At 51.3% G+C, this 27998-nt stretch overlaps 6 protein-coding genes across 6 annotated transcripts; 3 read left to right on the top strand and 3 right to left on the bottom strand.

The window, feature by feature from the left end:
• Positions 1–8: 8 nt before the first annotated feature.
• L3040_004117 (uncharacterized protein) lies at positions 9–1873 on the top strand (the record flags this gene model as incomplete). The annotated part of the gene is made up of 6 exons (XM_066155564.1): positions 9–36; positions 479–521; positions 574–683; positions 730–1067; positions 1118–1306; positions 1361–1873. The coding sequence occupies 6 exons, from the start codon at positions 9–11 to the stop codon at positions 1871–1873; spliced, it is 1221 nt and encodes a 406-aa protein (XP_066011865.1).
• A 3263-nt stretch (positions 1874–5136) lies between these two features.
• On the bottom strand, positions 5137–10250 carry L3040_004116 (uncharacterized protein; the record flags this gene model as incomplete). Its single annotated transcript, XM_066155521.1, has 4 exons — positions 5137–6618; positions 6677–9778; positions 9837–9954; positions 10021–10250. The coding sequence occupies 4 exons, from the start codon at positions 10248–10250 to the stop codon at positions 5137–5139; spliced, it is 4932 nt and encodes a 1643-aa protein (XP_066011864.1).
• A 4534-nt stretch (positions 10251–14784) lies between these two features.
• L3040_004115 (uncharacterized protein) lies at positions 14785–15227 on the top strand (the record flags this gene model as incomplete). Its single annotated transcript, XM_007297749.1, has 2 exons — positions 14785–14825; positions 14885–15227. 2 exons carry the CDS (start codon positions 14785–14787, stop codon positions 15225–15227), a joined length of 384 nt encoding a protein of 127 aa, XP_007297811.1.
• An 879-nt stretch (positions 15228–16106) lies between these two features.
• On the top strand, positions 16107–19145 carry L3040_004114 (uncharacterized protein; the record flags this gene model as incomplete). Its single annotated transcript, XM_007297748.2, has 3 exons — positions 16107–16120; positions 16198–16463; positions 16546–19145. 3 exons carry the CDS (start codon positions 16107–16109, stop codon positions 19143–19145), a joined length of 2880 nt encoding a protein of 959 aa, XP_007297810.1.
• A 965-nt stretch (positions 19146–20110) lies between these two features.
• L3040_004113 (uncharacterized protein) lies at positions 20111–21377 on the bottom strand (the record flags this gene model as incomplete). The annotated part of the gene is made up of 2 exons (XM_007297747.1): positions 20111–21142; positions 21219–21377. 2 exons carry the CDS (start codon positions 21375–21377, stop codon positions 20111–20113), a joined length of 1191 nt encoding a protein of 396 aa, XP_007297809.1.
• A 1316-nt stretch (positions 21378–22693) lies between these two features.
• On the bottom strand, positions 22694–26318 carry L3040_004112 (uncharacterized protein; the record flags this gene model as incomplete). Its single annotated transcript, XM_007297746.2, has 10 exons — positions 22694–23377; positions 23431–23677; positions 23732–23775; positions 23824–24402; positions 24452–24697; positions 24818–25049; positions 25100–25601; positions 25703–25871; positions 26024–26174; positions 26257–26318. The coding sequence occupies 10 exons, from the start codon at positions 26316–26318 to the stop codon at positions 22694–22696; spliced, it is 2916 nt and encodes a 971-aa protein (XP_007297808.2).
• Positions 26319–27998: the final 1680 nt, after the last annotated feature.

Genomic DNA, 27998 nt, shown 5'->3' with positions numbered 1-27998 from the left:
GAGTAAGCATGAAGCACCAAATACCAGATATGCCCAGTACGCATTACCTGTAGTCAAGGCTTTGATGTACCTGCTCATTGTAGGTAGATACTGATGATAAGCTGTTTATGAACAGTTAGGTAGGTATGCACTGATATTCAATTTTTCTAGATACCTAAGGCCGGCTAAATATGAGTATGTATATGTACTTCGTATACCGGTATAAGATTCTATTTTTCGAAAGTCTTGACGAACATTGATATATGGGATCTTCGCTGCCTTCCGGCCATCTGGTCCCTGTTGAATTGGCGTCATGCGGGAAGCAGGGATAAGGGATGAAGGGATCACCCGACGCGATTAGAGCTAGAGATAGATAGAGATAGCTTGCCTTTCTTGAACGCGACTTGAACCTTTTCTCAACCACAACCTCAACCACATCCCCGACCCCGACCCCGACCTCTCTCTTGGGATACTTGGGATTCCTTCAAAACTTCTTCAGCTGTAACAAGCACACATTCGCGGAGTCTCTTCTCATATCCAAGGTTGGCGTCCCATTTACACACAGCTCCGCTTTTGCTCACCTCACTCGAACAGTCAAGAACGCGCCTGCCACCTCTGCTCGAAGAAGGCTCATATCACCTCGGGACACGACAATATAAGCTTGGCTTACCTTCGCCATGGCATCTGCAACACCTGCGAGGCGCGTCTTGGGCGACCTCAATGCGAACACGCCCCTCAAAAGCCGAGCAGGCGGCTCGTCGCAATCTGGGTCAGCAAAGGCTTCCAACAGTCCTACGAAGCCGCGTATTATGGGAGAGACATCGATATCATCATCACATACTCAAACTACGATGCTCGAAGCGACTGGTGAAGAAGCTCAGGTATTGGGCATTAAGAGGAGCCGTGACGATGCGAATGATGAGGATGAAAGCTCAGCACCCCTCGTGGGCACAGGGGGAAGGGCCGTATCCAAGAGGCATAAGGTATCCCATAGCTCAAACCTTGGTACTCCAGCACATACATCGGTGGACATTCTCTGCGGTGCTGTTCGAGGAGTTCCTCAATGGTCTCCAGTCGCCGGTCAGGAAGTACGTCTACATCTATCTTTTCGGTCAAGCATGTGCTCATTGTAATCCAGGAAGTTGTGGGACGTTATGAGGATGATCTATCGGGACCACCCTCTCCTGAGAGCGTGGCGTCACCTGCCTCTTCCTTTAGAAGTCAGGATAACGAAATGAACGATTCGCAGAACACCACCATCACCATCCCCGACGACGACCTTCTCCCTCCCCGTGCCTTACCCCTTAGCCACGAACAACTCCGTCAGGTATATACCCTCCCCGTCATTCTGCGAAGAAGAGTGAAACCTGACATATACCAGAAAGCCAAAGAAATTAAGCTCCGCCTCAGGCTCGCCAGCTATAAAGTCCGCACAAATCAAATCGACATCCCCATCTCGCGTCTCGAAGTACGCTCTTCAGGCGCGTCAATTTCAACAACATCCAAAGCCCCATCATCTGCTATCACCCAACCAACAAAACCTTCCTCCCAAAGCCAACCAGTATCTCGACCCTCCACCGCACCCACCGTTCCAGATATCAGCCTCCAAACACCATCTGCCGAAAACAAGCGTCCAAAAGCCGTTGCTATTCCATCCTCGCCGCCTGCACATCACTCAACACAAAACCCTCCCGACAAACAGACATCCTCGAAGAACGCACCCGCTAGCGTTACACGTGAATTTATTGCCACTCCTGTAATCCCGCGACAACGCGAAAGCCTGCTGAATCCGCCAGCCCTAGGTACCCCGACAAAGGGTGGCGATTTAGCAAGCAGCATGTTAAAAGGTCGTGCGGCAGATGGTTTATTGAGCTTGATGCGCCATCAGAATTAATACTTCGCGGTAGCCGGCACCTCCAGGTCCGGATTTCATTTCCTGTCCGAGGAATGTGATTTGCATTGCTGTGTAGAAAGTTTCTTCTCGGGTTCCAGGTCAGACTATTAGGGAAGAGGGAAAGTCGACTTGTCAATTCGCAGATGGTCTTGCCTGGTCGTCAATCTCCCGGGACGCGCCTTTGGTGTTCAAGATGACGAGGCCGAGTTATCTGGTTGCTGCATGGGATGGCGTTGGGGTATTGGGCAAGGCAACGAACATGGGTTGCGTTCGCGTTCGTTTGGTGTTGGGAGGAATGACTTGGAGTAGAGAGTGGGCTTGCTGCACTAGTGCATACACAATACATATCATTGACTCACTCCCAAATTGGTATTTTTTATTTTTTGAAGCAAGCCAGGATGAAAATCGTACATCCATATATCAAATTCAGTGGAACCTTCCTCCTCTGGTGGCTAGCCAGCCGGCCAAGAAAGAAAGATACCGACAAGCCCCTTTTCCCACACCTCGCTTGTCTTTGTCTTAGCGAGCGAGGTTGTGGAGAAGGGAAGGGCGAGCCGTCATCCAAGTAGGTCACGGAGTAAACAAAGTAACACTTACCTAGGTAGTACGTAGTAGGACTTGACGTCGCACCTCTCGAAGGCCCTCCCCTCCCAGATCCCCACTCTCAAACAAACCAACCAACCAACAAGCAAGCAAGGTGTCGTCGGATCGCCGCCCATCGGGCAGCGACCGTCCATCCCTACAGCATCTTTCTTGCAATTGCGTGGTAACTGTCGGCCCAAGAGAAAAAAAAATTAAAATATTTTAGAAGAAATAAAATAAATTAATAAATAAATAGAAGAAGAAGAAGAAGAAGAAGAAGACGCTCTCTGCTTTCCGTAGGTGCAGGGGAGTCGATTCCTTCCTAATTCCTATATGCGTGGGGGGATGAATATCACGTGGAGTAGTTCGCTCTATTAGTAGTAGTAGTAGGAATTATGAATTATGAATTATACCGTAGCATTGACGAGGAAGTTGGGGGGTTTTTTTTATCCTGGGGGTGTTTGTTGTATGTGTGTATGTGTGTGTGTGTGTGTGTGCTTCGTCTATTCGATCGGTAGTTATGTGAGATGGGCGAGCGAGCTTGGGAGTGGTGTTTCAGCTGTCTGACTACCTACCGTACCATTTGTAGTACCGGTAGAACGGTATGTTGGTCGAGGGGTGGTGGGTGATGTAGGTGGGTAGGTAGGTAGCGATGTGAGTGAGGCCTGGTTTAGTGCTGGACGTTTGTTGAAGGTCTTTTGTTCTTGGGAAGTAGAGAGGTAGAGGAGTAGTTGTGTAGGTACTTACTTGGTTGTTTGTTTGATTGTTGGATGGTGTGGTGTGGTGTGGTGTGGTAATAGAATTGAATCAATTCAATGCAATCAAGAATAAATGAATAAATGAATAAATGAATAAATGAATAAATGAATAAATGAATAAATGAATAAATGAATAAATGAATAAATGAATAAATGAATAAATGAATAAATGAATAAATGAATAAATGAATAAATGAATAAATGAATAAATGTATGATACCGAGCAGCTCCAAGGGGTCTAATCACCATCATCTGCTGACTCACTTACTCACTTACTTACCTTACTTGCTACTTACTTGCTACTCACATGAGACGAAACCACGAAAATACGAAATACGGAATAAGAGTAGGCTAGGTAGGTACCTACTAATGATCCCTCCGCCCTCCGCCCCTGAAACCAGCCATGTACTACTAGGTACTCACTCGTGCAGCCAGCATTACCTACCTAGGTACCTAGATACCTAATCCCACGCGTCGAGGTCCTTCCCAACCGGGTAAAAAAAGGGAGTCGCAACGCCCCCTCCTCCCTCCTCCCTCCTCTCCCCCCTCCCCACTCCATAAAACACAATATACCGATAGCTAATCAAGATAGCATTCCCGCCCACCCACGCCACACTTGCAATCCAGCAACTCTTACCTTCCATACCAATCCGGTGGGTATCTGAATCCATATACCTACTTATATCTATACCTATACCAATACCTATACCAATACATACATGTTAAGAAAATAATGAATATGCGACGAAACACGGGGATAATGACGACGATAACGATAACAACCATAAACAGACAGACAGACAGACAGACAGACAAGATAAGACAAGACAAGACAAGACAAGACAAGACAAGACAAGACAAGACAAGACAAGACAAGACAAGACAAGTGTCGGTATCGGTATCGAGGTGCACCTGCCTGCCTGCCAGCCAGCCAGCCAGCCAGCCAGCCAGCCAGCCAGCCTAGCCCTACGAGCTACCTACCTATCTACCTATCCGTCTACCTACCTACCTATCCGTCCGTCCGTCTTTGCTATCGTATAGTATACCTAGCATACCATAGCATAGCATAGCATACCATAAAATCAAGTAAGTAATCAACAAGGAAAATAGCCGACACGCTGCATCCCGAAACGCGGGAGATAAGAATAGAAAGCGGAGGAAAAGTATCGTAGAGAGAGAGAGAGGTAGCGATTCTCGGCGCGCGCGGCTTAGCTACCTACCTACCTACCTAGGTACCTTACCTACCTACCGGTACTACGGTATTTGAGTGGGTGGGAGGGTGGCCGGCCCCTTCCCTTCCTCTCCTGTAGACGTAGGTGGAGTAAGCTCTGTCAAGATTAGGTGGGTGGGTAGGTAGGTAGGTACCTAGATCATAGTGGTCGTAGCAGTAGTAGTAGTAGTAGTAGTAGTCGTAGTAGTAGTCGTAGTAGTAATCCGTCCGTCCGTAAATTTACATCTCCATCGCAAAACAAATACTTACATCTCTCGAGTCCCAAACGAACGATTAGATCAATACCGCACCGCGACCGTGAAAAAAAAAAGGCAGGGTTGCAAATATCATGTAGATTTCGTCAACTGTACGGACGACGCGTGAGAAACATCGGGCATCTAATGGTACATTCCGCCCCCCCCCCTCCCACTCAAACTACCCTTGGCTAAAAACCGCCGGTTTTCATAAGATCAATGACTATTCCATCAATCCCATGTTCTGTGAGCCGGAAAAATGACGCCTTAAACGCCATGCATGCTTTTCCTTTGGTATCTCACCACTATTCGTTCGTCCCGCCATTACCCCGTCAAAATTGCAGATGCATCCCCTATCCATAGCGCCAAGAAAAAACACCCCCCCCCCCCCCCCCCCCCACCCGCTTTGTTTTTACATGTGCTGAGATACTTGGAAATCAAAATCGTGATGTGCCTGGCCTATTCAGCGTTCATGGAGAATAGCGACGTGTCAAATTGGAACGGTTTGTCGAGCAACCCCGGTTCAACCATGTCGTCCCAAGATTGGTATACCACCGCAGGAGCGTCGCTGTCAAACATGAACGAGTCCTCTTCGACCTTGACTTTGAAGCCGCTCGAGTCGAAGAGGTAGTCTGCGTCGCTGATTCCGAAGGGCTGCCAGTTGGTATCGAACATGTCGAGACTGATATCCAGGTTCATACCATCTGAGACATCACTGGGCTCTGAGACACCGTCCTTGCTCGACTCGGGCGTGTCGTTGGGAGTGATGGAGCGGTACACGTTCATGTCGGAAATGGCACCCCCTGCTCCGGTCTCAAAGGTTTGAAAGTGCTGGAACAGCTCGTTGGGATCAATCGTAGCATTGGCCCATGGATCTACAGTGGCAGCTTCCTGGGAAGCTTGTTCTTCTTTTGGTATGTTCGTACCCCTCTGGATAGGTTGACCTTTGGCGTCCTTTGCAGGAACAGACTTGGGTTGCATGTTAGACTTGACGCCAGGGGCGCTCGCTTGCCGGTTCATGGACACTTGGCGGTTCATTGGAGTCGCCCCCGCTGGTGTGTTTCCACGCTTGATAATCTGGGGCTGTCCTTGTTTGGAGCCATTCGCAACCATGCTCTCCCCTCCCGGCGTGGATCCAGTTCCGGCGGCAGCAGCATTGCTGTCTTGTTTCTTCGCTTTCCCTTGACTGTCAAGTCCCAGGGCAGCTGCCAGATTCTCTTGAGCATACTTCAGAGGATCGTTCAAGGGTCTGACGTGTTCCTCCTGATTATGTGCCATCAAGGCCTCTTGTGTCTCGAAGCCGACATTGTGTCTATCGCAATCCGGCTCGGGGCAACAGAGAGAAGGCTTGCTTGGCTGTCTGTACTCCGCTTGCTGTTGCTGTTGCTGCTGCTGCTGCTGCTGCTGCTGCCTCCTCATATCGGGCGAGCCCGCCTTGGCTACTTGAGGTGACGAGTTGGGGCCAGGAGTACCTTGGCCAGGTACAGGAGTGCTGTTCGTTTTTTGCTTCTTGCGGGCAGGAATGTGCAGGTCTTCTTGCTTGAGGGGATTTTTACCGGCGTAAGCAGGTGTCCCATGAGGCGAGGTAGCGCCAAATTGAAATGGAGGCTGTGAGGAGGTAGGAGCGGCCGGGGGGTTCGAGTTCCGATTGTTGTTTTTCTGATGCATTTGGTTTTTGAGCTGCTGTTGCTGCTGCTGCAAGTTGGCCGAACTCAAAGGGGGCGGGACTTGTTGCTCGGGCTGAGATGGTGGCTGCTGGGTCTTTCCATTACCGTTCGCCTTCGCCATGCCGGGGAACCTCTCTTTCAGAAGCATAATCATGCTTCCTATCATGGATTGCGTTTGCATTGCCTCTGCCTGGCTTATAGAAAGGACGTCTTTCAAAGTAGGCTGTCCAGTCGTTATATTATCGTCCCGGAATTGGCGTTGGTACCGGTAGCGCTACAGAAGAGTTAATCACGCTGATCAAAGAGTCAAGGATGTTACTGTGACTACTTACTGCCTCAAAAAATCTTCTCATCTGCGCTTCATCGCGAGTGAGCCCGAAAATCCGGGGAAGAGCTTTGTTGACGTTGACCATGTGAGAGCGAAGAGAGAGTAGTAGAGCCGATGTTTTCTGTTTTGTCTCTTCATCCATCTGAACATCCGCTGGAGGGTCCCGCTGCTTTTGGCTCTCCTCGGTCTCGATTATCTTCCATCGGGCGTCGGATTGCGCCTTAACGCCCTGGTTTGCTTGCGCTTGAGTCGTATGGGCTGCACGCATTGCGTTCTCATATCTCTTACGAGTTTCGGGGTCCATCGAAGCGGTTTGCTGAGCGGTCGGCCTCGGGCGACCCTGCAAGGTCTGCACGGCATCTTGCGCAGCTGGGCGTGTCTGCTGGATATTCGGATTCGGAACCTCGACAACATCGTCGCTACTAGCACGTTTCAAGTTCTTAGGAAGCGGTGCAGGTGACGAGTTCTGGGCAACATTCCGCGCATTATTTTGAGGCCGGTTACTGGCTGCATTTGTTGCAGCGGTGCCAGGCTCGGGCTGAGAGCCAGACATAGGAGCAATCGGAGGCTGCGGAGGCTGCGTAGGCTGCTGAGGCTGCGGAGGCTGCGGAGGCTGCGGAGGCTGCGGAGGCTGCGGAGGCTGCGGAGGCTGCGGAGGCTGCTGAGGCTGCGGAGGCTGCGGAGGCTGCTGGAGCGGCGCGGTTTTTGGTTGCACCATTGCCATTTGATTGGGATTAGGGATTGGTTGTCCGTTTGGAAGGGATTGTTGTCCGCTAGCCTGTTGCATCTTACTCATTTGCATCGCCATCAATTGCTGGCGCTGGTGCTGCTGTTGCGGTGTCAACTGTGCTTGACCCTGCTGACCCTGCTGAGCCTGCGCCTGCGCCTGCGCCTGCGCCTGAAGGTTTTGAGCCTGGTTCCGCAAAAAGATGTTACGGATGATCTCCTCGCTTGCGTTGACAAGCTTTCCACTGGGATGGGCTCGCATGTTCTCGATCTCAAGAGCGGTAGGCTGTCGCAGCTGCCCGAGACCCGCCAAGTTTACGCCGTTGGGCATCTGCATTGGATTCTGACCCATGGGTGCAACTGGAGCGGCCATCGGGGCCGTGGAGATCCCACGTTGCGGACCTTGAGGGGGACCCGGAGGCATGCCACCTCCTTGTCCTTGCTGCTGTGCTCTACTTCGCATTGCCTGCGCATAATGCATCCTCTGTAACGTCTTCACCGAATCGAGACTATTCGGCGGGAGATTCGGATTTTGGGAAATCCATTGCTTCAGCTGACCCCATTTCTTGATCTCCGGGGGGCTACCCTGAGGCATATTTGCGTGGCTCTGGAAGATGATCGGTATGTCCACGTTGTCCATCTGTGCTATCGTCTTCTGCTCGATCTGCGCTGCACTAGGTGGCATGCGCTGAGGCTGCATCTGGTTTTGCCGTAGACTGTTCATCTGTTGTTGCAGGATCATCTGTTGCTGGGGGTTCATGCCAGCAGCCATGGACGGAGGAGGTCGCTGTGCCGAGTTCGCCATCATGAACTGATTGGCACCATTGGGAGCGCTGAATTGGCCTCCCGGTGGCATTTGCTGACCTGGCCGAGCTTGGTTTGCTACGGGCATTGGAATCTGCTGTCTTCCAGCAGGCATGTTCGCACCCCCGTTCAGCTGCCCGGCGCGGACTTCATGCCACTTGTTTACAACGTCGTTGAGTTTATCGGGCGCGAGGTTAGCCAACCTTTGTTGCATGTCTGGGTCCAAAGTTTGGAGCATTGCCGGATTGAGACCCGCCAAACTCATCCCGTTCCCTGGACCGGGCCTTTGGTTTCCTTGCATGAAGCGCGGGTCTACGGGCTGCCCGAACTGGGCGTTCGGGTTCCCTTGCGGAGGCTCGGGATGGTTCATTTGCTGCGAAGGTGTGCGCAACGGTGCGTTGAGCGTCGTCATGGCCGGACTCTGTTGGGGATTAGGCCCCATCCCTCCTGGTTGCCCGCGAAGTCCGAGGGACTGCTGAGCCTTCTGTTGTGCGTTCAAACGTGCTTGTGATTGTTGCTGCTGTTGCTGCTGCTGCTGTTGTTGTTGCTGCTGCTGTTGTTGCTGCTGTTGCTGCTGCTGCTGCTGCTGCTGTTGCTGCAACCTCTGTTGCATTTGCTGAGCAGTGAACATTTGCTGCTGTTGGGCTACGCGAGCGTTAGGGACCAGGTCCATTCCTGGTCCGGCGCCTGGCTGTGGAGTGCTGTTTCGAGGAGGGGCGCTCGCGGGGACCACCATCTGCCCTGCCTCTTGGGCCATGACTCCCTGTTGCTGTTGCTGTGCCACAATATTCTCCATGTTGCCCATGAAGGCCCCATAATCAGCGTTTGCACCCGGAGGTTGTTGGGGTTGTCCAGGCATCGGACTCGGATTCATCGATCTTTGCGGCTGCATGGGTGGCGCTGCGGGTCCGTTCTGAGGTTGTTGCGAAAGAGCAAGTTGTTGCTGCTGCTGCTGCTGCTGCTGATTCTGCATTCGTTGATTTCTCTCCTGACGGATCCTGTTCCATGCCTGGTTCCGATAATAGATGAAGATTGGGTCCAGGCCTTGCGACTGATATTTATTCATGACAGCCGGGTCCAATCTTTGCTGCATTGACGCCCTGATTGAGTTCTTCTCCTCCTCCGGGGCGGCATTCAACATCCTGTTGGCCAACTCACCAACTAGTGCCGCATCTTGCGGGGACATGTTCGGTGGGCCATTCGCGGGTCTGCCTGCAACATTTTGCTGCTGCTGCTGCTGCTGCTGTTGTTGGGCGGGATTGAACTGTTGCTGTTGGTTCGGTGTAATGTTTTGAGGAGGGCCTTGATTTGGTAATCCCATCGGAGCCTGCTGGGGGATTTGACCAGGAAGAGGAGAGGCTTGCATCTGACGTTGGAGGTGCGAGAAGGATTGCTGGGCCGGCTGCTGCGGCATGACTCTAGGTGCCTGACCTTGCATGTTCTGGCTCATCATCATCTGCTGTTGTGCTTGGGCTTGAGCCTGAACTTGAATTTGCTGCTGCATGTGACCCTGATTTTGCACCCGACGTTCTAGTATGTGCTCTAATTTCTGTGCCACTTCATTCTTGTAAACTTCCTGGTGCCCATGTCAGTTGAACCGCGCCACATACAGGTAGCCAGCCTCCCGTACGAACCTTGTTCGGAGACTTGTCGAAGATGTCCTTTTCGAAGCGTATTCCGAGGTCGATCATGCGCTGTATACTGTTGGGATTCAATTGTGTGTGTTGCGCGGAGAGGCGAAGGTTGCTAATTCTACAAATTACTGTCAGACCGACCCGGAAAAAGGCCCAGCTGCGAGATGCGATGAATGATACTCACATATTGAGGATGAGACCCATGCGCTCGTTAGGAGGGACCTGACTCCGCCAGCCGGTAAGCGCACCAGTCTGTTGTTGGAGGCTGTTGAATATCATCGCCTGGACCTGGGCGCTGGAGTAGTTGTTATTCATGCCCCGCTGTTGCTGTTGCTGTTGCTGTTGCTGTTGCTGCATCTGCTGTTGCGGCATCATTTGGCCAGGGCCACCCATCTGCTGGAAGTTTGAATCCATCTCGAGGTTTTGGTACAGGTCGACGACCTGACCTGACCTGACCTGACCTGCTCTGACCTGGACCGGAGGCGAGAGTTCTGGGCAGGCAGATATACTCTACTCTATACCCGACTGAATCGATTTCGGATGCGCAAGAAGATGTGACGGAAAGCGGACATGTGTTTGCGGCACAAGGATCTCTGCGAGTCAAGAATGTTAAGTCGGGGGTAGTAGGTCGAGGAGGCTTGGGGATAGTGAATGAATGGATGGATGGTAAGACTAAGGTTCAAAGACGAGGTTCGTCTCCGTCGCGGATTCCCACCACACACCAACACACCGTGTTGTTGTGGACTGGATCTGTTCTCTCTCTCTGATCTGGACAAATAATGTTCGTAGTCAACGTCGGCCGGGGGGGGGGAGGGATATTGGGATCGGATTGTCCTAGAGTCGGATGGGGGAGGGAGGGGGGGGGGGGGCGTGGCAGAGTGGGTAGGGAATCGAGGTATTGTCTGTAACTGTCGCGCCTTGACCTCAAGTCTCAAACACCAAGATGATGAAAGGCAAAAATTCTCTCGATGCGCAGGTACTCTGTAGGCGGAGGTTCGTCTGGTTCCTTCTAATCGCCAATGGTCGTTGTGATGACGGGTTGTGGTGGTGATGGTGGTTGGTAGTGGTGTAGTTTTGCTCCAGGAGAGAGGGTGGGAAGGGGACGGGGACGGGGGACGGGGACGGGGACGAGGAGAGACAAGAGACAATCAGTATCAGTCGGTCACCCTGCTAAGCAAGCGCTCGCTTCACGCCAAGGGCCTAGCCAGCCCAGCCCAGCTCTAGAGTCCGTCGAGTCAAAAATACGTATGAAGGGTTATTTTCACAGGATGGCAAATGTGATATGGATTACAATCAATGCGATATTATTATACAGCGACATGGACATAGGGAGTTATGGACAGCCGGTGTTGAGGGAGGTCGAAGATAGGTACGATCCGAAAGTGGTAGGTAGAGTAATCGCTATTCTGTATACGGTACGGACTCTACCTTATATCCCTGGTACAGTACAGTAAGTACAGTAGGTACATACGGTACCGGTATATACTACAACGTATATGTACACGTACATGGATTCTTCGGCTCTTCTCGCCCATTTTAAACTATAAATACGACTACGATTACTAGGTACCGTACCGGTACCGGTCCTACAATCACTCACTCACTACAGGATGAGTGAGAGGTCGGTACCGGTAGCGGGAGAATAATATCATTCATTCATTGATGGATAAGGCGTATGACACGATCTGATATTCAAGTTCACGTCAGTCAGTCAGTCAGTCAGTCAGTCAGTCAGTCAGTCAGTCTCAACATCTACAACCCTTCTTTCTGATCAATCATCCACAACAACACACTGATCAACAACACACCTCCCGTACCGTATGCCCGTATGATCGACAGACGGGGGAGAAGGGGGGCTCACCGGTTCGCCCAAGTAGTCCCTTGAAGTATGCGGCTTTTCTTAACTTGCGGTTGATGGCCGTGCTTTATTGAACTCTGATCTGTTCTGATGGTCGTTCTGCAACAGCTATCTGTTTTATCTACCGTAGTACGTACCAATACCTACCTTACCTATTCATCGCCCTATAGCGGTAGCTACTCTGTATGCCTATATGTCTAGCCACCTATCTCTACGGAGTCGCCATCTTGATCTCCTTCTCTATCGATCGATGCGTCTTTCCCATGAGCATGATCTTCTCTTCATCCACTCACGGACATCCATCTCGCATAATGTTGCTACTTAAAGTCTATATTGCATCCATCCTCCGCGGCGACCCACCTCAGCAGGGACCATCAGCAAGTTCATGCCGGACTCGTAGAGGTAGGTACTACTAGGTACCGGTACCTACCTACTACAACTACTACCTACAACTATTACCACATCTACGACTACTACGACTACTACGACTACTACGACTACTACGACTACTACGACTATTACGACTTCTACTACTTCTACTGCTTCTCCTACTTCTCCTACTTCTCCTACTTCCCCTACTTCCCCTACGTCCCCTACTTCTCCTACTTCTGCGACTACTGCTTACTACGACTTCTACTTCCCATCCGCCTTAGCCACCACCTCAAGCGATTGATTGATTGCCTTGGCCGTGGAACCATGTGCCACTAGCCTGGTTGCACCAATTAATTTGCTATTCTTAACAGTACCTTTCTTCCTACCATCATCGTCACGAGGATGAATCATTCGCCCGGCTCCCCAAACCAAGCCTTGCTTTGGTCCAATCCGGTCCGATCCGATGCCATGCCCCAGACCGAAGAAGATTGGGATCTCGTCGTCAACACGTCCTCATCATGATCATCATCATCATCATCATCATTATCCAATGTGCTCTTTGGCCTCCAAGAACACTCAATCAGAAAAGCCTAGCTTCAGCTAGGTAGCAGCTAGCTGTACCGACAACTACCTACTTGGATCTGTGAAAGATGCAAGGCAGAGATCGATGGATGGGTGGTGCCGGTATCGTGGTGCGCTTGGACTCTCACGTACGCAGTATATTAATTCATTAATGAGTACCCGGGTAGTGGGTCAGGTGATAGTAGTGAAGGTCAGGTGATAGATAGATAGTAGTACCTAAAATAAAACAAGGCCTGGGTAGTAGGTCAGCTGATAAAAGTGTATAGGCCAGGTGGGTCAGGTGATAGTACCGGTAGTACAGTACCGTACCTAAAACAATGCCTGGCCCAGGTACTTAAGTACAGTAGTACTTCTACGTACCGGAACCTTCTTCCGGGCACTTATCCTCGCCCTCGCTCTGACCCATACTATATACTATACATCCGTAAATATACCTACACAGTCTACGGACATCTCCTCAACCATCCATCCCATTGCCAGAGGGGATGCCATCTTCTTCTTCTCATCATCCTCGCCAGGAGGTTGATGGTGATCGCCCATTGAGTGGATGAAACCTCGGCATCCTTCACGAAGCGCCGGCTGGAATTCCGACTGGTAAACGCGTTGACGAACGAACGCGGCGATTGATGAAACTCCCATTATCACAGGACGAGCCACGACTTCCAGTCGCAGCTGGTTCGGGAGATATTCTGGGCTCTCGCTTTTACGACGGTCTCAACCGAACTTTTAGGCTTGACCTAGGCTCCGCAAGAGCTTGCTTACGATGGCAACTAAGTTTGGCACGGGTGAGCTTCCTTCAACAGTGATTTCGCGAGGCCAGTTTCTGATATATAAATGTGACAAACTGTCATGCATGCATGCAGCGGTTCAGGTAAGAGGTTCGTTCCACTAGCTGCAGCATATCTGCAGCGAGCGAAGACCTGGCACACCAAGGATACTACTTCTTCTTCTTGTTCTTTTCTTCTTGTTCTTGTTCTTCTTCTGTGGGTCGACCATGGGCGTACCGGTACCTACCGGTACATGCCACTCCAGTCGTATACCGAGAAATTGATTGCAGCAGGCATATTCGTCTCTGCCTGGACTTGGGCAGCTAGCTACACTTCTACAAAGCTGTACCGTGGCCTATCAGTATGGCAGATCAGGTCTCTGTTGGTGTAAGGCAAATGTCTCTGCCCAGGGCCCAGGCAACCTTACTATATATCTATCCCTTCCTCAGCCGCGGCCGGAGCTACAGTACAAATTTTCATGTTTGCCGTCCTAGCATATAAGGTTAAGCAGAACCCACCAAGATGCCTCACGTTCCCCGAGATCAATTCATCAGAGATACGAGACAGCGAAACGCGTCGTGTTCATCTTTTTCGCGTTGTTCTGCAACATTTTCGATGTAGCGAGCCAATTAATCCTCGGATGAAAGGCTGCTGTGACAGCAGTTACGGGCATCAATATCTACGCCACGATTTTCTTGACACTGGCTCGGTATGTGCGTATTTGTTGTCTTGGGTGGGCTACGAGTTACGGTCCTGTGTAAGGTTCCTCTCAGACTCTAAATGTGTCTATGCTGACACTCTCAGGTGATTAGCAAATACGGTTATTATATTGATCATTATTCGGTACTTCATGTTCTCAGTCTCTACGTCGGATCCACTTATTGATTCTCCCGCTACCATGTATGTATCGAGTAATTATTCGTATTCCTTTTACCACTATTTAGAGTCGCCTCCAGACTTCTCTCCAGAAACTAGAATCAAAACCCATTAAGTACCTACACAAGCTTGGGCTTCTGATCGAAGCGGCATAAAAACATCCTGTTGCAGGGAATAGAGATGGCTTCCGCCTGACGCTCAAGTAGAACTTCGGCCTGATCTTTGGATTCATTCCGCTTTGCTCTGGAATGAGGACAGTTTTTCTCGACCGAGGCTATTGACAACGAGTTGTCGCTAGCCGTCTAACTACTGCCGTCCGAGTACATATCATGGGCTGTATTGCCTGGTTCGCTATTCCCTTCGGATTTGTAAGTCCTAAATTCGTGCTCCTGGATAGCATTGGACACTAGTGATAGATACCAGGCCACGACTCTCGGACTTGCCCGCAGTAAGCTCTCGTAGGCAACCTGTCGTACTCAGCATACCCGAGGGAATGACCTCGTCTCAAATATCCTTCCGCTTGGTTATGACTGCGTATGTCGAGATTCCCGTCTCCCACATCTTTGTTCGATACAATACTAACGTCGTTGAAGGCCCGCCTGCTTCTGGCACGCTATCGGAGTCGAACTCGGCTGGCTCTTTCTAGTCATGGGCCTTCTCATCGGAGGTGCCGTATTCCCATCAGCATTCGCAGTCAGCTGGGATAAGCAGTCCAGATACGGCACTCTAGGCGGATCACTCTTGACAGCCTGGCTTGTTACTGCTAATACCTATGACGGCGATTTGATGGTTGCAACAACTGGCTCCTCCTACACCACTCTAGCAGGCAATCTGGCAGCAGTACTCGTCGGCTTGACCCCAACGCTCATCATCTCCATCGTCAAGCCGGATAATTTCAATTGGGATATCACTCGCAGCATCAATGTACCTGCATAAGAGTGCCCACGGTTCGCTCGAAAGAAATAATAAGTGGTGAGTGGAGTCCTTCCAATGGCATACTGGGCTCCGAAAATAAAGCTACATGCACAGGTGAGAGCTTCAGTGAGTCTGAACCAACTGACAACAACAACCCGCCCCTGATAGCCAAAGGCAGAGAGCTTGAAGCCCTTGGAGACGAAGTCATTATGGAAGAGGCTACTCTACATCGCGGTCCGTTCACGGTTGCAGGCAGTTCTGCTGTCGTCCTGACACTCCTGATGGATCCCAACGTATCAATTCCCATGTTCTCGAGCTATTACGTCTTCTCCAAAGGCTTGTTCTTGGGATGGATAGAGATCAGCTTTATTTGGATATCTTGCTTGTTGATTTTCTGTGGGCTTCTGCCTATATGGGAGGCAAAAGGGTTCTTTGTGGATGTTTGAAGGGAGGTCTCCAATGCGAGGAGGGTAAGGAAGGCCCCTCGTAATCAACGAGGCTGAGGCTTGTTTGCTGGCTTGCCCTTCTAATTAGTACAGGTGAAGCCCTCGCTGATCTCTCATAGAAGCTATTGTATAGTATGATTCCAGTCCTAGTCCTGTTTGATTTCCTACGTAAACGTTCCATTTTTGAATGCTTTATATACTCGTCCAAAGGCGAGATCGACAGCTACAATTCGTGGTCTTGTATTCGCTTGACACACTTATAGGAATATTGAATTTCCCGCGCGCTTCGATGTATTCACTTGATTTTTCCTGCCTCATGTGTTGTAGGGTTTGTTTTTGTTTTTGTTTTGTTCTCGCTTCTACTAGCGTGAACACGTCCATGTAACCCCTCGACCGCCAGCCATCGAACCTCATCGAACACAACACTACAAACATCGCCCCCCAACACAGCATAATGTCACGTCCACAGTAAGTCCAGGTCCATACTTCCCTTTCTTGTGTCCGATGGTGTACCAGCGTGTGGAACCTTCCAGCTGACAAACTAGATTGATCGGTCTGCCAAATCATCCGGATTTCGATCCCATGGTGTTAGCGGCAGTTGAGCAGGAATGGGTTCTACATGCAGCTTCAGAAAAACTCCATACTCGATGGGTCGCAGTCTACAACCAAGTAGGCAGGATGGTCAATGTCGCCAGACAGTTGGAAGGTGTTCGTACAAGTATAGCCGATAAGGCGGGCCCAATGGACCCCGCGACAAATCTTTTCAGTTACTATGCCAAACCGCATCTCCGGATATTGACCGTTGAAGATAGTAAGTTACCTCCGCTACCTCTGCTATAGCTTTCTTTCTCCCTTTATCACTACTCGCCCTTTCTAAATCCGTCATTTACTAGTGGCGGAGGCTATATACCGGCATTGGCTCGATCGTCCGGATCGCCAAACTATCGACCCTTTCTATCGGATGATCAATCGGACTTACGACGGTCCACGTAAAGAAGACGCCACCTGGCTCATCAGGAAGATCAAAGAGAAGACCAAGGAGAGAGACGACGGAGTCTTACGAAACCGTCAACCAGGCGCGACCCGAAGCAATTTGCCTGCAGCCACTTCAGCTTCATCGGCAACCCAGGTCTCACACAACCGTCGACCAGGCGCGGCCGTTAGCAATTCGTCTACAACCACTTCAGCTTTACCGGTGGCCCAAACTTTTCAGTCCCACCCTATTCCTCAAACTTCACATCACCGGGTTGGATCAGTTCCTAACAGAACCGATAGATCGTTCCACACGCCAGTCAGCACAGCCCCTATCACAGCAACAGCAACGGTTGATGCGGCTCTGGTCAGTACGAATATTACATCGAATAGAAGCAGCGCGGCTCCCGCGACGAACGCTACAACTCCACCACCTGACAGATATGCGGTCCAATCCTCGGCTGCCCCTATATCCCCTCTGGGCTCTGCTGATCTGACCCCTTCAAGAACCACTCGCGAAGTGTCGAGCTCTAATAGCAGACACCGGCCAGAAGTTACCGACTTCACCACCCCTGAACTTGAAAGCCATGATAGATCAGCTAATAGTCCCAAGAAGACAGCAAGACCAGCACAACGATCTGCTCCCGGACCCGTCTTAAAGAGCACCACAGGCAATTACGATGGTGGAGGGCCAGTCAGACCTGCGGGCCAAAACGGCTTTGACTCTGCTGACAGCCTTGATAGAGATGTAGACACAACTGGTATTCTTCCCAAGAGGCCCTCCGCTCCAGCACAGCGTGCTACCTACCAACCCGGTTCGAAAGGTAAGGAAACAGAACGCCATGTCGACAACGACGGCCGGTTCACTCATCCCGATCGCAAGCTCCCTGCTTCTACCCAGGGTTTCGATGAAGACGCCACTTCAAGTGGTGATAGATACGCCACTCGAAATTTCGAAAGAGGCACTATTATGACTAGTCCCGCTCCTAAGCCACTTCATCAGGAAGAAATCTGGTCCATGAAATCTCCGCGCACAAGATCAACCAACAACCTCAACAACTCCTTCTTCAGCCAACCTGATTCCCCCATCACCACTTCATCAAGCAACAACATCGCTCACGCTCACGCTCACCCTCACGCTCCCGCTCCCGCCTCCCTACTACTACCCGCCCACAGCAGCCTACCTCCCAAACCTCCCACGATGGCACCTACCCGTCCCACTCGCACTGCTCGCAAGGGCCCCCGAGAACGCAATCGAGGCCGTCAATACCAATCTCGCGACCACAACAGAGGTGATAATAGGGGCAAGGGCAACACACCGAAGACGGCAGCAGCTACGGACTCGACCAGCCACCTCTTCGCCAACGCCAGACCGGAACCCGCGATGTACACCCCCGAGTGGGAGCTGCGCCAGCGATCCGTGGTCCCAGGATGTAACCACAACAATAGATTCAAGGAGGATACCGCGCATGACAAGATCACGTCGGCTGTGAATAACGCCAAGCGCGCCTCTGCAGCCGCTTCGCGCCTGGGAGGACCACCACTCTCAGCTCCCGCAGGAGGACTCAACAGCGATCTCCTCGGCGACGCTGCTGATGCTGCTGATGGTGGTCGCACTGACGCTGCTAGGCGCTCGCCCTCTGGCTTGGGACTTCCTGGTCCAGCTGCGGACACGGGTATGGAGATGGGTACCGGCAAGCGCTCGTCCGCCAACAGCAGCAGACAGCATGGCGGCGGCAGCGGCTCCTTCAACCCAAGCCCCCCTCCAGCATCATCCCACCAACCAGACGACATGACCCTCTTCCGCAGCAGCAGTGGAGCCGTGGGCGTCATGGCCACGGGACGCGACGTCAATCTCGGTCGCGAGTGGCCCTCGACTTCAAGCTCGCGCTTTGGCAGACTTGATGGCGACGGCGGCGACGACATGACAACCAGCCGCGGTGGCGATTCCGGCAGCGGCGGTGCGTATGGTGCTTATGGCTTCGGCGACAACTCCACTTCCGGTTCCGCTTCCGGTTTCGGCACTACCAACAGCAACAACGACAACGCTGCTGCTGCTGCTGCGACCTCCCCTGCTCACCACCGCCCCAACCAGCAGCAGCGCTGGAGCCGCTCCCAACCATTCCGCGACCGAGGCCGAGGCCGAATCCAATCCCGACCATCCCGCGGCCGAATCCAGTCCCACTCCCAGTCCCAGTCCCAGTCCCGATCCGGCGGCTCGCACTACCGACCCCGTGCCCACCGTCAAGGCCAGCCACGCTCCCACCCTCACTCATCTGCCTTCGCTGCTGCTGTTGCTGCTATCACTACTGGAACCACTCCTACTCCTACTGCCACTCCTACTACGACTGGAACTGGAACTGGAACTACTCCTACAGGAACTGAGCACCAGCAGCAGCACCAGCAAGCAGTAACAGCAACACCAACACCTGATACCCATCTTCCTACTCACGACTATGATCACGACTACGATCACAATCACGACTACGATTACGAGGATGAGGATGACATGATGGAGTGAAGGAGTGAATTTGGGGGGGGGGGGGGGGCGGTTTCCTTGCTTGCTTGCTTACTGCTTGCTACTGTGCTCCTGTGCTCTTTGCTCTTTGCTCTTTGCTACTTTCTTGCTTGCTTACTACTGTGCTTACTACTGTGCTTACTACTGTGCTCTCTGCTCTTTGCTCTTTGCTCTCTGCTCTTTGCTCTTTGCGCATTCACTACTACTACACTACACTACACTACACTGCCACTGCCACTGCCACTACACTGCCACTACCACTACCACTACTACCACGCTACTACCGCTGCTAGAGGGAGTGAGAGTGTGAATGATAGAGTGAGTGATGGAGTTAGGGTTTGGGTTTAGGGTTTAGGGTTTAGGGTTTAGGGTTTAGGTTTGGGGTTAGGATTTGGGGTGTGCTAGTACTACGCTCAGCTACGCTCAGCTATGGTTAGCTATGGTTAGCTATGGTGCATGTTGTATCATATCATATCTTACAACATCGAATCGAATCGATGCTCACTACTCATACTCCCTACTCATACTCACTACTCACTACTCACTACTCACTACTCATACTCACTACTCACTACTCACTACTCCCTACTCATTGGTCATCGGGAAATGGGAAATATGCAGCCGCTGCGTGTTTTACTTTACCACGGACGGAAAAGAAACTCGACTTGACTCTCAACTTCAACTTCAAAATTAAAGTTGGTGGTTTGGTTTACGGAAGATGCAAGGTTCAAGATCGGTGTTTTTTTTTTTTTTTTTTCTGATTTGATCGGACTCGTCAGCTGTTCGTGCGCGATGGTAGTCATGGGATAAGTGACGTGAGAACTGAATAGGAGAAACAGACAGACAGACAGACCCGTAAAAGTCGCTTTTGTATTGTGATTCCCTGCCCCTCCCGTCCTGTCTATCTATCGATCTATCTTACAGTGTTGTGTACCGGTACCATCAAATCAATTAACAGCTGACTATTACTACTTGGCCTCCTTCTTCGCCTTGTCAGCCAGCTTCTCCAGCTCCTCCGTCTTCCGGGTCAGAACACCCTGCACCTCCTTGTAAGCCTCCTTCAAGACCTTCTCCGCATCCTCTCCTCTCGTCTTGGCCACCTCTTGCAGCTTCATCAGCTTCGGCAAGATCTCGCCGCCCCCGGGGATCATCTTGGCATACTGCTCGATATTCTTTCCCAGCCCGCTGTTCTTCGCCTTCTCCCCAGCCTGCTTGACGTAGTCCTGCAGACTGTCCAGGTTGCCCGAGGTCACGGCATCCTTGACCTTCGCAAACACCTCTGCAGCGTTACCCTGCTTCAGGGCGTCCGCGTTCTTCTCCACCAGCTCCTTGACCTGCGGATTCTTCTCGAGCAGCGGCTTGGCCTGCTCCAGCCCCTTCTTCCACGCCTCGTCCCCCAGCTGCCGAACCTTCTCCGTCTTGTCCTCGATCAGCTTCTTGACTTTGCTGATCGCATCCACCGATACGCCACCCTTGACAACGTCCTTGATCTGCTCATACGTCTGGTCCAACTCCTTCTTGGCCTCGGGCCCGTACGAATCAGCCATGCTCTTCAGCTGATCGAGGCCGCCCCCGAACTTTTCTTTCAGCTGCGGGTGCTCGTCCATGATCTCGCCGGCCGAGTCGCTGGCCAGCTTTGCTAGCTGACCCATGGTCTTCTCGAGGATGTTCCACGCTGTGACGGCAGTCTCCATGCTCATGCCCGACTTGGTCGCCTCCTTCAGCTCCTTGTAGCTCTCGGAGACGATCTTATCGACCTCCTCTCCGTGCTTCGCCTGCACCTTGTCCAGGTCATTGAAGGCCGAGTCAACATAGCCCTTCGCGCCCGGGATGAACGCAGCATACTGCTGAGTGGTCGAGCGGAGCCACTTCAGCGCTTCATTTGGTTCGGGGGCCTTGTCTTGGATGCCCTGCGTGAGTTTCTGAAGTTGGGCCTTGCTCGCTGAAGCGGCGTTGACGATCGACTTGGCCCCAGAAAAGTGGTAGTAGCTGTAGCCTCCCTGTGTGATGTTATTAGATCATGGATCGATTGGATAGACACCACTTGGAGAGGGGTTGGGGGGAGAGCGAACGTACGAGAAAGACCAGAGCACCGCCTGCGAGGCCTCCGACGAGACCTGAAGATCCTCCTGCGACTGCGGCTTGCTGGTTCGTAGTTGCGAAGCGGACCTGGGAGCGTAGAGGCGCGCGGGCTGTACGAGCGACAGCTCTGGTGGCTGTTCTGGATGCGATCATTGTGAGTGAGGGTGGGTTTCAAGGAATTGGCGGATTATGTTGGTGAGTGAGTGTTTGTTGTCAGATTATTTGAAGGACGTCGAGCTTTACTCGTGAATTGGAAGATACGGTTGTGAAAGAGGTCGGAGGGAGGAAGGAGACGTCGAGGTAGAGGCGCGCCATTTCCTTGATCAGAACAGGTGATGTCATCACTGTCATCCGCTGGATTTAGTAAGTAGTGGAGTAAAAGAAACCGAGCTGATATCAATCATAGATATACCCAGTATGGAGATATAGGGATAAAACCATAAATACAAATATCCCATCATCCATCCACCACTGGTATAATTATTCCTGTTCTTCGTAGATCTGATCGATTCGTCTGACTCCGTCCCTGAAAAGCTCGCCGGGATGACGCTGCAAGCAGGGGTGAAAGCTCGGGATTTATTTACTTTTAAGCTCACTCGCTTCGCCGGATCTTCAGGATCATTCATGAGCTTCAATCTCCATCCCCCCTCGGAAGGTTTGGTTTGCAGGGGCGGAGCCAAAAGTATGATAAGATCTGGGGGCGAGAGCTTTGGAAACTTCCCACACACCCAGTTCATCTATCGATCTATCTATCGACTTGCAACGGCTTTATGATTGATAACATCCGCACTATAGGTAGGTCCAGACGAACCGCAGAAGGGCAGGCATCCGATCTTTTCTATACGTATATTTACACACACATATATATATATATATATATATATATTCAAATATATACATATATTAATTAAGCATAAATGACCAGATGAGATGTCACGCCCAGCAGCCTTCCGAAAGCATTCCCGATACAAAGCACATAACCGAGTCGACACAGCACCAAGTCGGCTGGCTGCCCCTGATTCAAATTACATAATTCTCGGTCTGCTGGTATGGTAAGATATATGCAGCATACCCTTCGCGCCAGCGCATCGATCGACGTTAGATCGACAACACCTGGTAATCATAGCCAGCGAACGAACTACCTCTCCGAAAATTCCCAACAAGCAAGACATCCAAAGATCCAAGCTGATCCACAGACAAACGAAACATCGATTGGAACAGAACAGAACAGAACAGACCAGGTATCATCATTTCAGTAACTCTCCAACGAAAAGCTTCTTCTTCCCCTCTTCATACTCATCATCATATTTATCGCCATCAATCATCTTCACGTCTACCCAGGCTTCCATCCCAACCCAATCCAACTCGGGTGCGGATGGTAGAGCGTCCCCCTTTCTAACCCCCTTCAACACCTTCTTTTCGATAATAAATATAAAATCTAACCCATCATATCATTCATCATACCATTTTTACTTTCCCTCCCCGAAAACCTCCCACACGCTCTTCGGCGGCTCGTAAGTCACCCCCGCGCTCACACCCTGATACTCCATATCGAGTCCGAAGGCCTTGGGACCTCCCATCTCCAGCCCGCGCCCGGTCAGCCACATCGGGGGCGCCCGCAAGGCAATGACGTTGACCCGGAGTCCGTACTTGTAGTCCGAGATGCCCAGGGGCGCACCGTTCGCTATGTCAAGGAAGGTGATGAGGTCAGGACAGACGGCGAGGACCCGGTCGGGTTGCTCAGACGTCCGGAGGATAGCGCTGAGGTTCTCGTTCTCGAAGTCAACGAGGAGGGAGGAGGAGGAGGAGGTGACGGGGTCGGAAGCCAGCGACTCGGAGAAAGATTCCAGCAGGACGTGGCCGCGCGTGAAGCCTTCAGCCACACGCCGCGTGACGCAGATGATCTTGCCAGTGAAGAGGAGAGTGCCGTGCTCGGATTCCAGGAGCGAGTTGACAGGATCTTGTTTGAGCGAGCGCGAGAGGGCGATGGTGCGGCCAATCATCCAGGCGTGGGAGAAACTGTTCCTGGGTAGTGTGCGAGCTTCGATACCGTGGACCGGGTTGACGCACATCCCTGAGAGGGAACCAAGTCCTGTACAGGCGTCTCGCATCAAAACTTCTGCTTCTAGGTTGTCGTGAGGCTTTTGGAAGATCTGATCTGGTTAGCGAGGTTGTGTAGCTCCGGCGAGGGTGTACTACTACTCACTTGGATGTTACCAGTACCGTCAGCAACAGCGGCGGGAGCCACAGGAATGTTGTTGAGACATCGGACTGTTTGCCATACCATCGGGTACGCCCTGGCTACTAGATCACTATCGAGGGCGCTCTTACCGAAACGATGGGCCGCCAAGAGCGCCTCGAAGGCGTTCATCCCACCAATCTCGTTCGGAATAACGGCATCAAATTCGCTTATGCCAGTCGCTTCCATAACACCTTTCATGGCATCGGTGACTCTGATGATGAAGACCGTTAGCAGAGCCTCACGATACCGCAAGGGAAATTCCTACTCGTTTAGCCCGGGAAGTCGTTCAAGGTATACAGTTGGTGAGCCCTGCACGACCGATTAGTACCGACGCCGGGCAAAATCGGGACGTCCTACCATAAAGCCGGCAACAAGCACAACAGCTTCGTCTGGAAAAGTGTCTTGCCGCCTGATGGTGATATCCTCCCCATTCCGAAGAGCCGACAAGCATGCTATATACGATGGGTATGGCTCTCCACAACTTCCAACTCCCAGGACCCCGGTCCCATCTTGTAGAAACTGTAGGTCCAACTCCGACAGGTACCAAGAATCGCCCTCGATCCTAGGTCGGTACGACTCAAGGTCAACATGCTCTTCGATTTCGTATGAGGAGCCCTTCGAAGTGGCGGAAACCTGGTCTGATATGCCATTAGGTAGTTTCTTGAGCTCTTCAAACGTCTCACAGTCCACCTCGTCGTGGAATTCCTCATATCCATCTACCAGATCTCCAACAACCCTGACCAGAAGACGAGCGGCACCGTTTTTGACGTACGAAATCGGGATGATGTCAACTTCGACTACTTCGATAGTCTTGCTATTGCCACCAGCTGCTACACAGCGCTCGATTGCAAGGGCTCTGGCGTCTTCGATATTTTTGGCTATCCCTCCTGGCCCGGGGACAACCGTTGTGTCTACTGCTCCGCTTATTTTGCCAATCTAGAGCCCGTCAGCTGAAAGCACCTCCATGTTTGGGTGGAAGACTTACCGCAGCTCCTACCGCATTCGCTACTTCCAAGTACTTCGGTCTGATGACTTCACACACTCCTGCAATTTTGCCGGGAATGATGATACTTCCACCTCCTACCAGGATGATTCTCGCATCTCCCTGCTTCGTCTTCACTATGTCGATCGCTTCTTCGAGGGCTCGCGAGATTTCGGGTAGGGCACAAGATCTGAGTTCTGGAGAGACCTGACAATCGGTGAAATCATTCTCGAGGACCAGATCTGTGGTCTGAATCCGAAGTTAGCACACCTGCGCCAATTTGTAAAGTCAAGGGATTCTTCTTGGTGAGTCTTCCGGACCCCCAGGCTCGACCGAATTACCAGCATCCCATCAACCTTCGGAACTCACCGTTAATGTTTTGCCGCCAAATGCGATGGCATCTTTTTCCAGTCTTGCTCCAACCGAGTCAGGTCCAACGGAGGCTAGACCCCCTTTCATCCTAACAAGTGAGCCCCCACCCAACGCAATACTTCTCACGTCCGGAATTGTGAAGTTAGTTCTCACACCCGCAATTTTGACAAAAGCTGCAGACTGTCGCGGGTACCCAGTTTTTAGCAAAGCACAAATATCAGTGGTAGTGCTACACGGTATCAGCCCCAAATCTAGGTAAAAAGCCACAGATGATCTTACCCTCCAACATCAACCACAAGGACCTCTCTGTCATCCGCATCATCCGCATCATCCGAGCTGTCGAATCTGGCCAGTAAAGCCGCCCCCCTAGCACTGTTTGTGGGCCCAGAAGAGAAGCATCTTACAGGGTACTCGGCAGCCGTCGAAGCCCTGCTCAAAGTGCCATCGTTCAAGGTGATGTACAGATTACAATTTCCCAACTTCTGAGCAGCATACCGGAAGCCATCAATCACGTGCCTCGCGAACCTTCGTAAGCTAGCATTCAGAATACTTGCATTCTCCCGCTCGAGGAACCCCAATCGACCAATGGCGTAGGAACAGGAGATGTCATAGCCTGGACCGAGTTCTTCGACCAGGATCTTGCGAGCTTGTTCTTCTTGCGTTGGATTCGAAGGGGAATAGATCCCAATCACCACTATACTGGCGATGGCTTTCGATCTGATGACGGAGGCTTGCTCTTTGAGCTGATCGATGTTTAGTGGTAGGATTGGAGCACCATCAACTGACTTGACGTCAGTGCTTGGACTTTTGAAATTTTCAAAAAAAAAAAAAAGGACTTCTCGTCCATGTACAGGACGATGATTGAAAGATGTGTCGGTCTACCTTGATAGCCGCCATCCACGTAGCCGAAGTGCCCTTCCATCAAATCCCTCAATTTGGGAGGAAAATCCACGAACGGCGGCGACCCTTTGGAATACGGCCCACATAATCGGAGAATAGCTACCCTATCCAACTTGCTTGAGTCTTGCTCCAGCACGGCATTGACGAATTGCTAAGGATGATCAGCATCAATCAGCACACTTGGGCGCAAAGTCGTCTGTCCATATGCGTTTCCACCAGGCGGCTATTTCACTGCCTGAGTTGGGAATCGTAGTTTTGTAGGTAGGTAGGAAGTCCAAATAACCCAACGACCCAGTAACTTACGGTGGTACCAATCTTGACTGACCCGACGTGACTGGAAGGGATGTTGGCCTCCTTGACCACGGCCGCGATGGCTCGTTCAACACCTCCCTGAATATCGGAAGTGGTCGGAGTTTTGTGCCACGCGAGCACTTGGTCATTCTGCAGGATCACGCTGGGATCGGGTTGGCGATTCGTCTCAATGGGATTTGGGGGATTTGGGGAGGAGGGAGCGAGGCTCACTTTCACTCACTCACCTGTCCGTGTTAGTCCCCCCGACGTCGATTCCGATGACACAGGACGGCAGTCTCGAAGGCATTGTAGGCCGCATAACACAAGATGGACATTCAGATGGAGTAACAAGCGTGCGTGTGGGAAGACAGACAATAGGTGATCGATCAATCGAGGATTATGAATAATTATGATGGTGATCCGAAAAGTCGGACATGAGGATCACTTCGACGGTTGTGTTAAGAAGGAACCTGGAAGTTGAAGTTGAAGTTGAAGTCGAGGTCGGGGTTGGGCTTGGGGTTGGGGTTGGATCAATCGATCACGACGAGAATAATGCAGTCGCCATCATGTCTGTCACCGTCTCGCCCAGTCATGCAATGGAATGAGATGGGAAAGGAATTTTGGAGGCAATGGCATCGCCTAGATCAAGAAGATAGATTAGGGTGTACGGGGTGGTGTCCGAGGTGTAGGAGTCAGGAAGGGTGGCCTTGATAAGCCGGGAGTGGCCGTGGACGAGTCAAGAAGCGAGATAGGAGGCCTCTACCATGATCAGGACCGATGTGAAAAGACGCACTTGCACACACATCCATCACATTGAAGGAGACAAACTAGCTCTTCTTGTTTTCTACTTGCATACTGTAGCAAAGGGCCCTAAAGTAGCCAGTAGTCTACAGTTTCCAGTTCTGGAAGCGAGAGGCATGAATATAATATCAGGAATATTGACGGTAAGGAATGGCGATGCAGTGAATCCATCATATGCTACGAGCCTCTCTCTCTCTCTATCTCATCCCGTACTGGAATCGTCAGGTTAATCAAGTCGCAAAATCCAATAGCATGATCCCCAACAAACTGCGGAAGACAAAAAAACAAAAAACTAAAAAAACAAAACTGCTTGTCGCCAAGGACGTACCGGGGAAATTCCACAGCGGTTTGAACCGTAAGGTGGATACAGCGATACGGCCTATGCATACGAGAGTACGAGGAGTAGAGTACCGGTACCTATTCTTCGACTTATGCATTCAGCTTCCTCGCCGCACGCGATGCAAATGTACGACTTACTTACTCCACAGCCGAGAACCCGAGAAGAAATAAATCCGCAGGGGCTCGGGGTTTTTCTTTTTGTTTACTGTCGTCACGAATCAAGCCAGCCATCCCTGAGCAAGCCAAACATCACCCGTGTAACAGACTGTGTCTGTCTCGCTCTATGAGAAGCCCTATGGAGCGAAGTTCTTCACCCAAAAGGCCATTCAAGATCCTCATACGTATGATGGAAGAGAGAGAAGTAGGAAAAAATCAAATCTCGATAATCCCCTCGCCCCCATCTCCCAAAAGCAAATCCGATCCAAAGCGCTGCTGCACTCACTAGGGAAGGCTTACCCCACCCAGTCAGTATTTCCATTTCTATCCTTGACTCCGAAAGACACCAGAGATTCCATACTGTATGTGCAGGAGTCAGATCAAAAATACAAGACTTGGTTCTCATCATCCATGAAAGGTAGCTAGCAGCAAGAGTGTGTGTAGTTTTCCAAGGTGGTTATAGAGAGGCTTGGGTTTTGTTCTGGAACAATAAAAATGGGACAAGACGACGGGGAGCTTGAATCGCTAGCTCAGAGCACACACAGTACGCACACCGGAAGCGAAACTTGGGCTGTCATAAAAAAAATCTATCCACTCACCAGTGACTTACTTGTCTTACTGACCTCTTACAGTTGCTGCGAGATCGTTATCGGAACCAGGAAGAACGAACGGGTGCTGTATTGTGCTGTGC

Source organism: Drepanopeziza brunnea, assembly GCF_022702325.1.
Source record: "Drepanopeziza brunnea f. sp. 'multigermtubi' strain 214-2 chromosome Unknown ctg6, whole genome shotgun sequence".
In the NCBI taxonomy this organism is placed as follows: Eukaryota; Fungi; Ascomycota; class Leotiomycetes; order Helotiales; family Drepanopezizaceae; genus Drepanopeziza; species Drepanopeziza brunnea.
The sequence above is the reverse complement of the archived record's forward strand: the minus strand, read 5'-3'. Positions and strand labels throughout refer to the sequence as shown.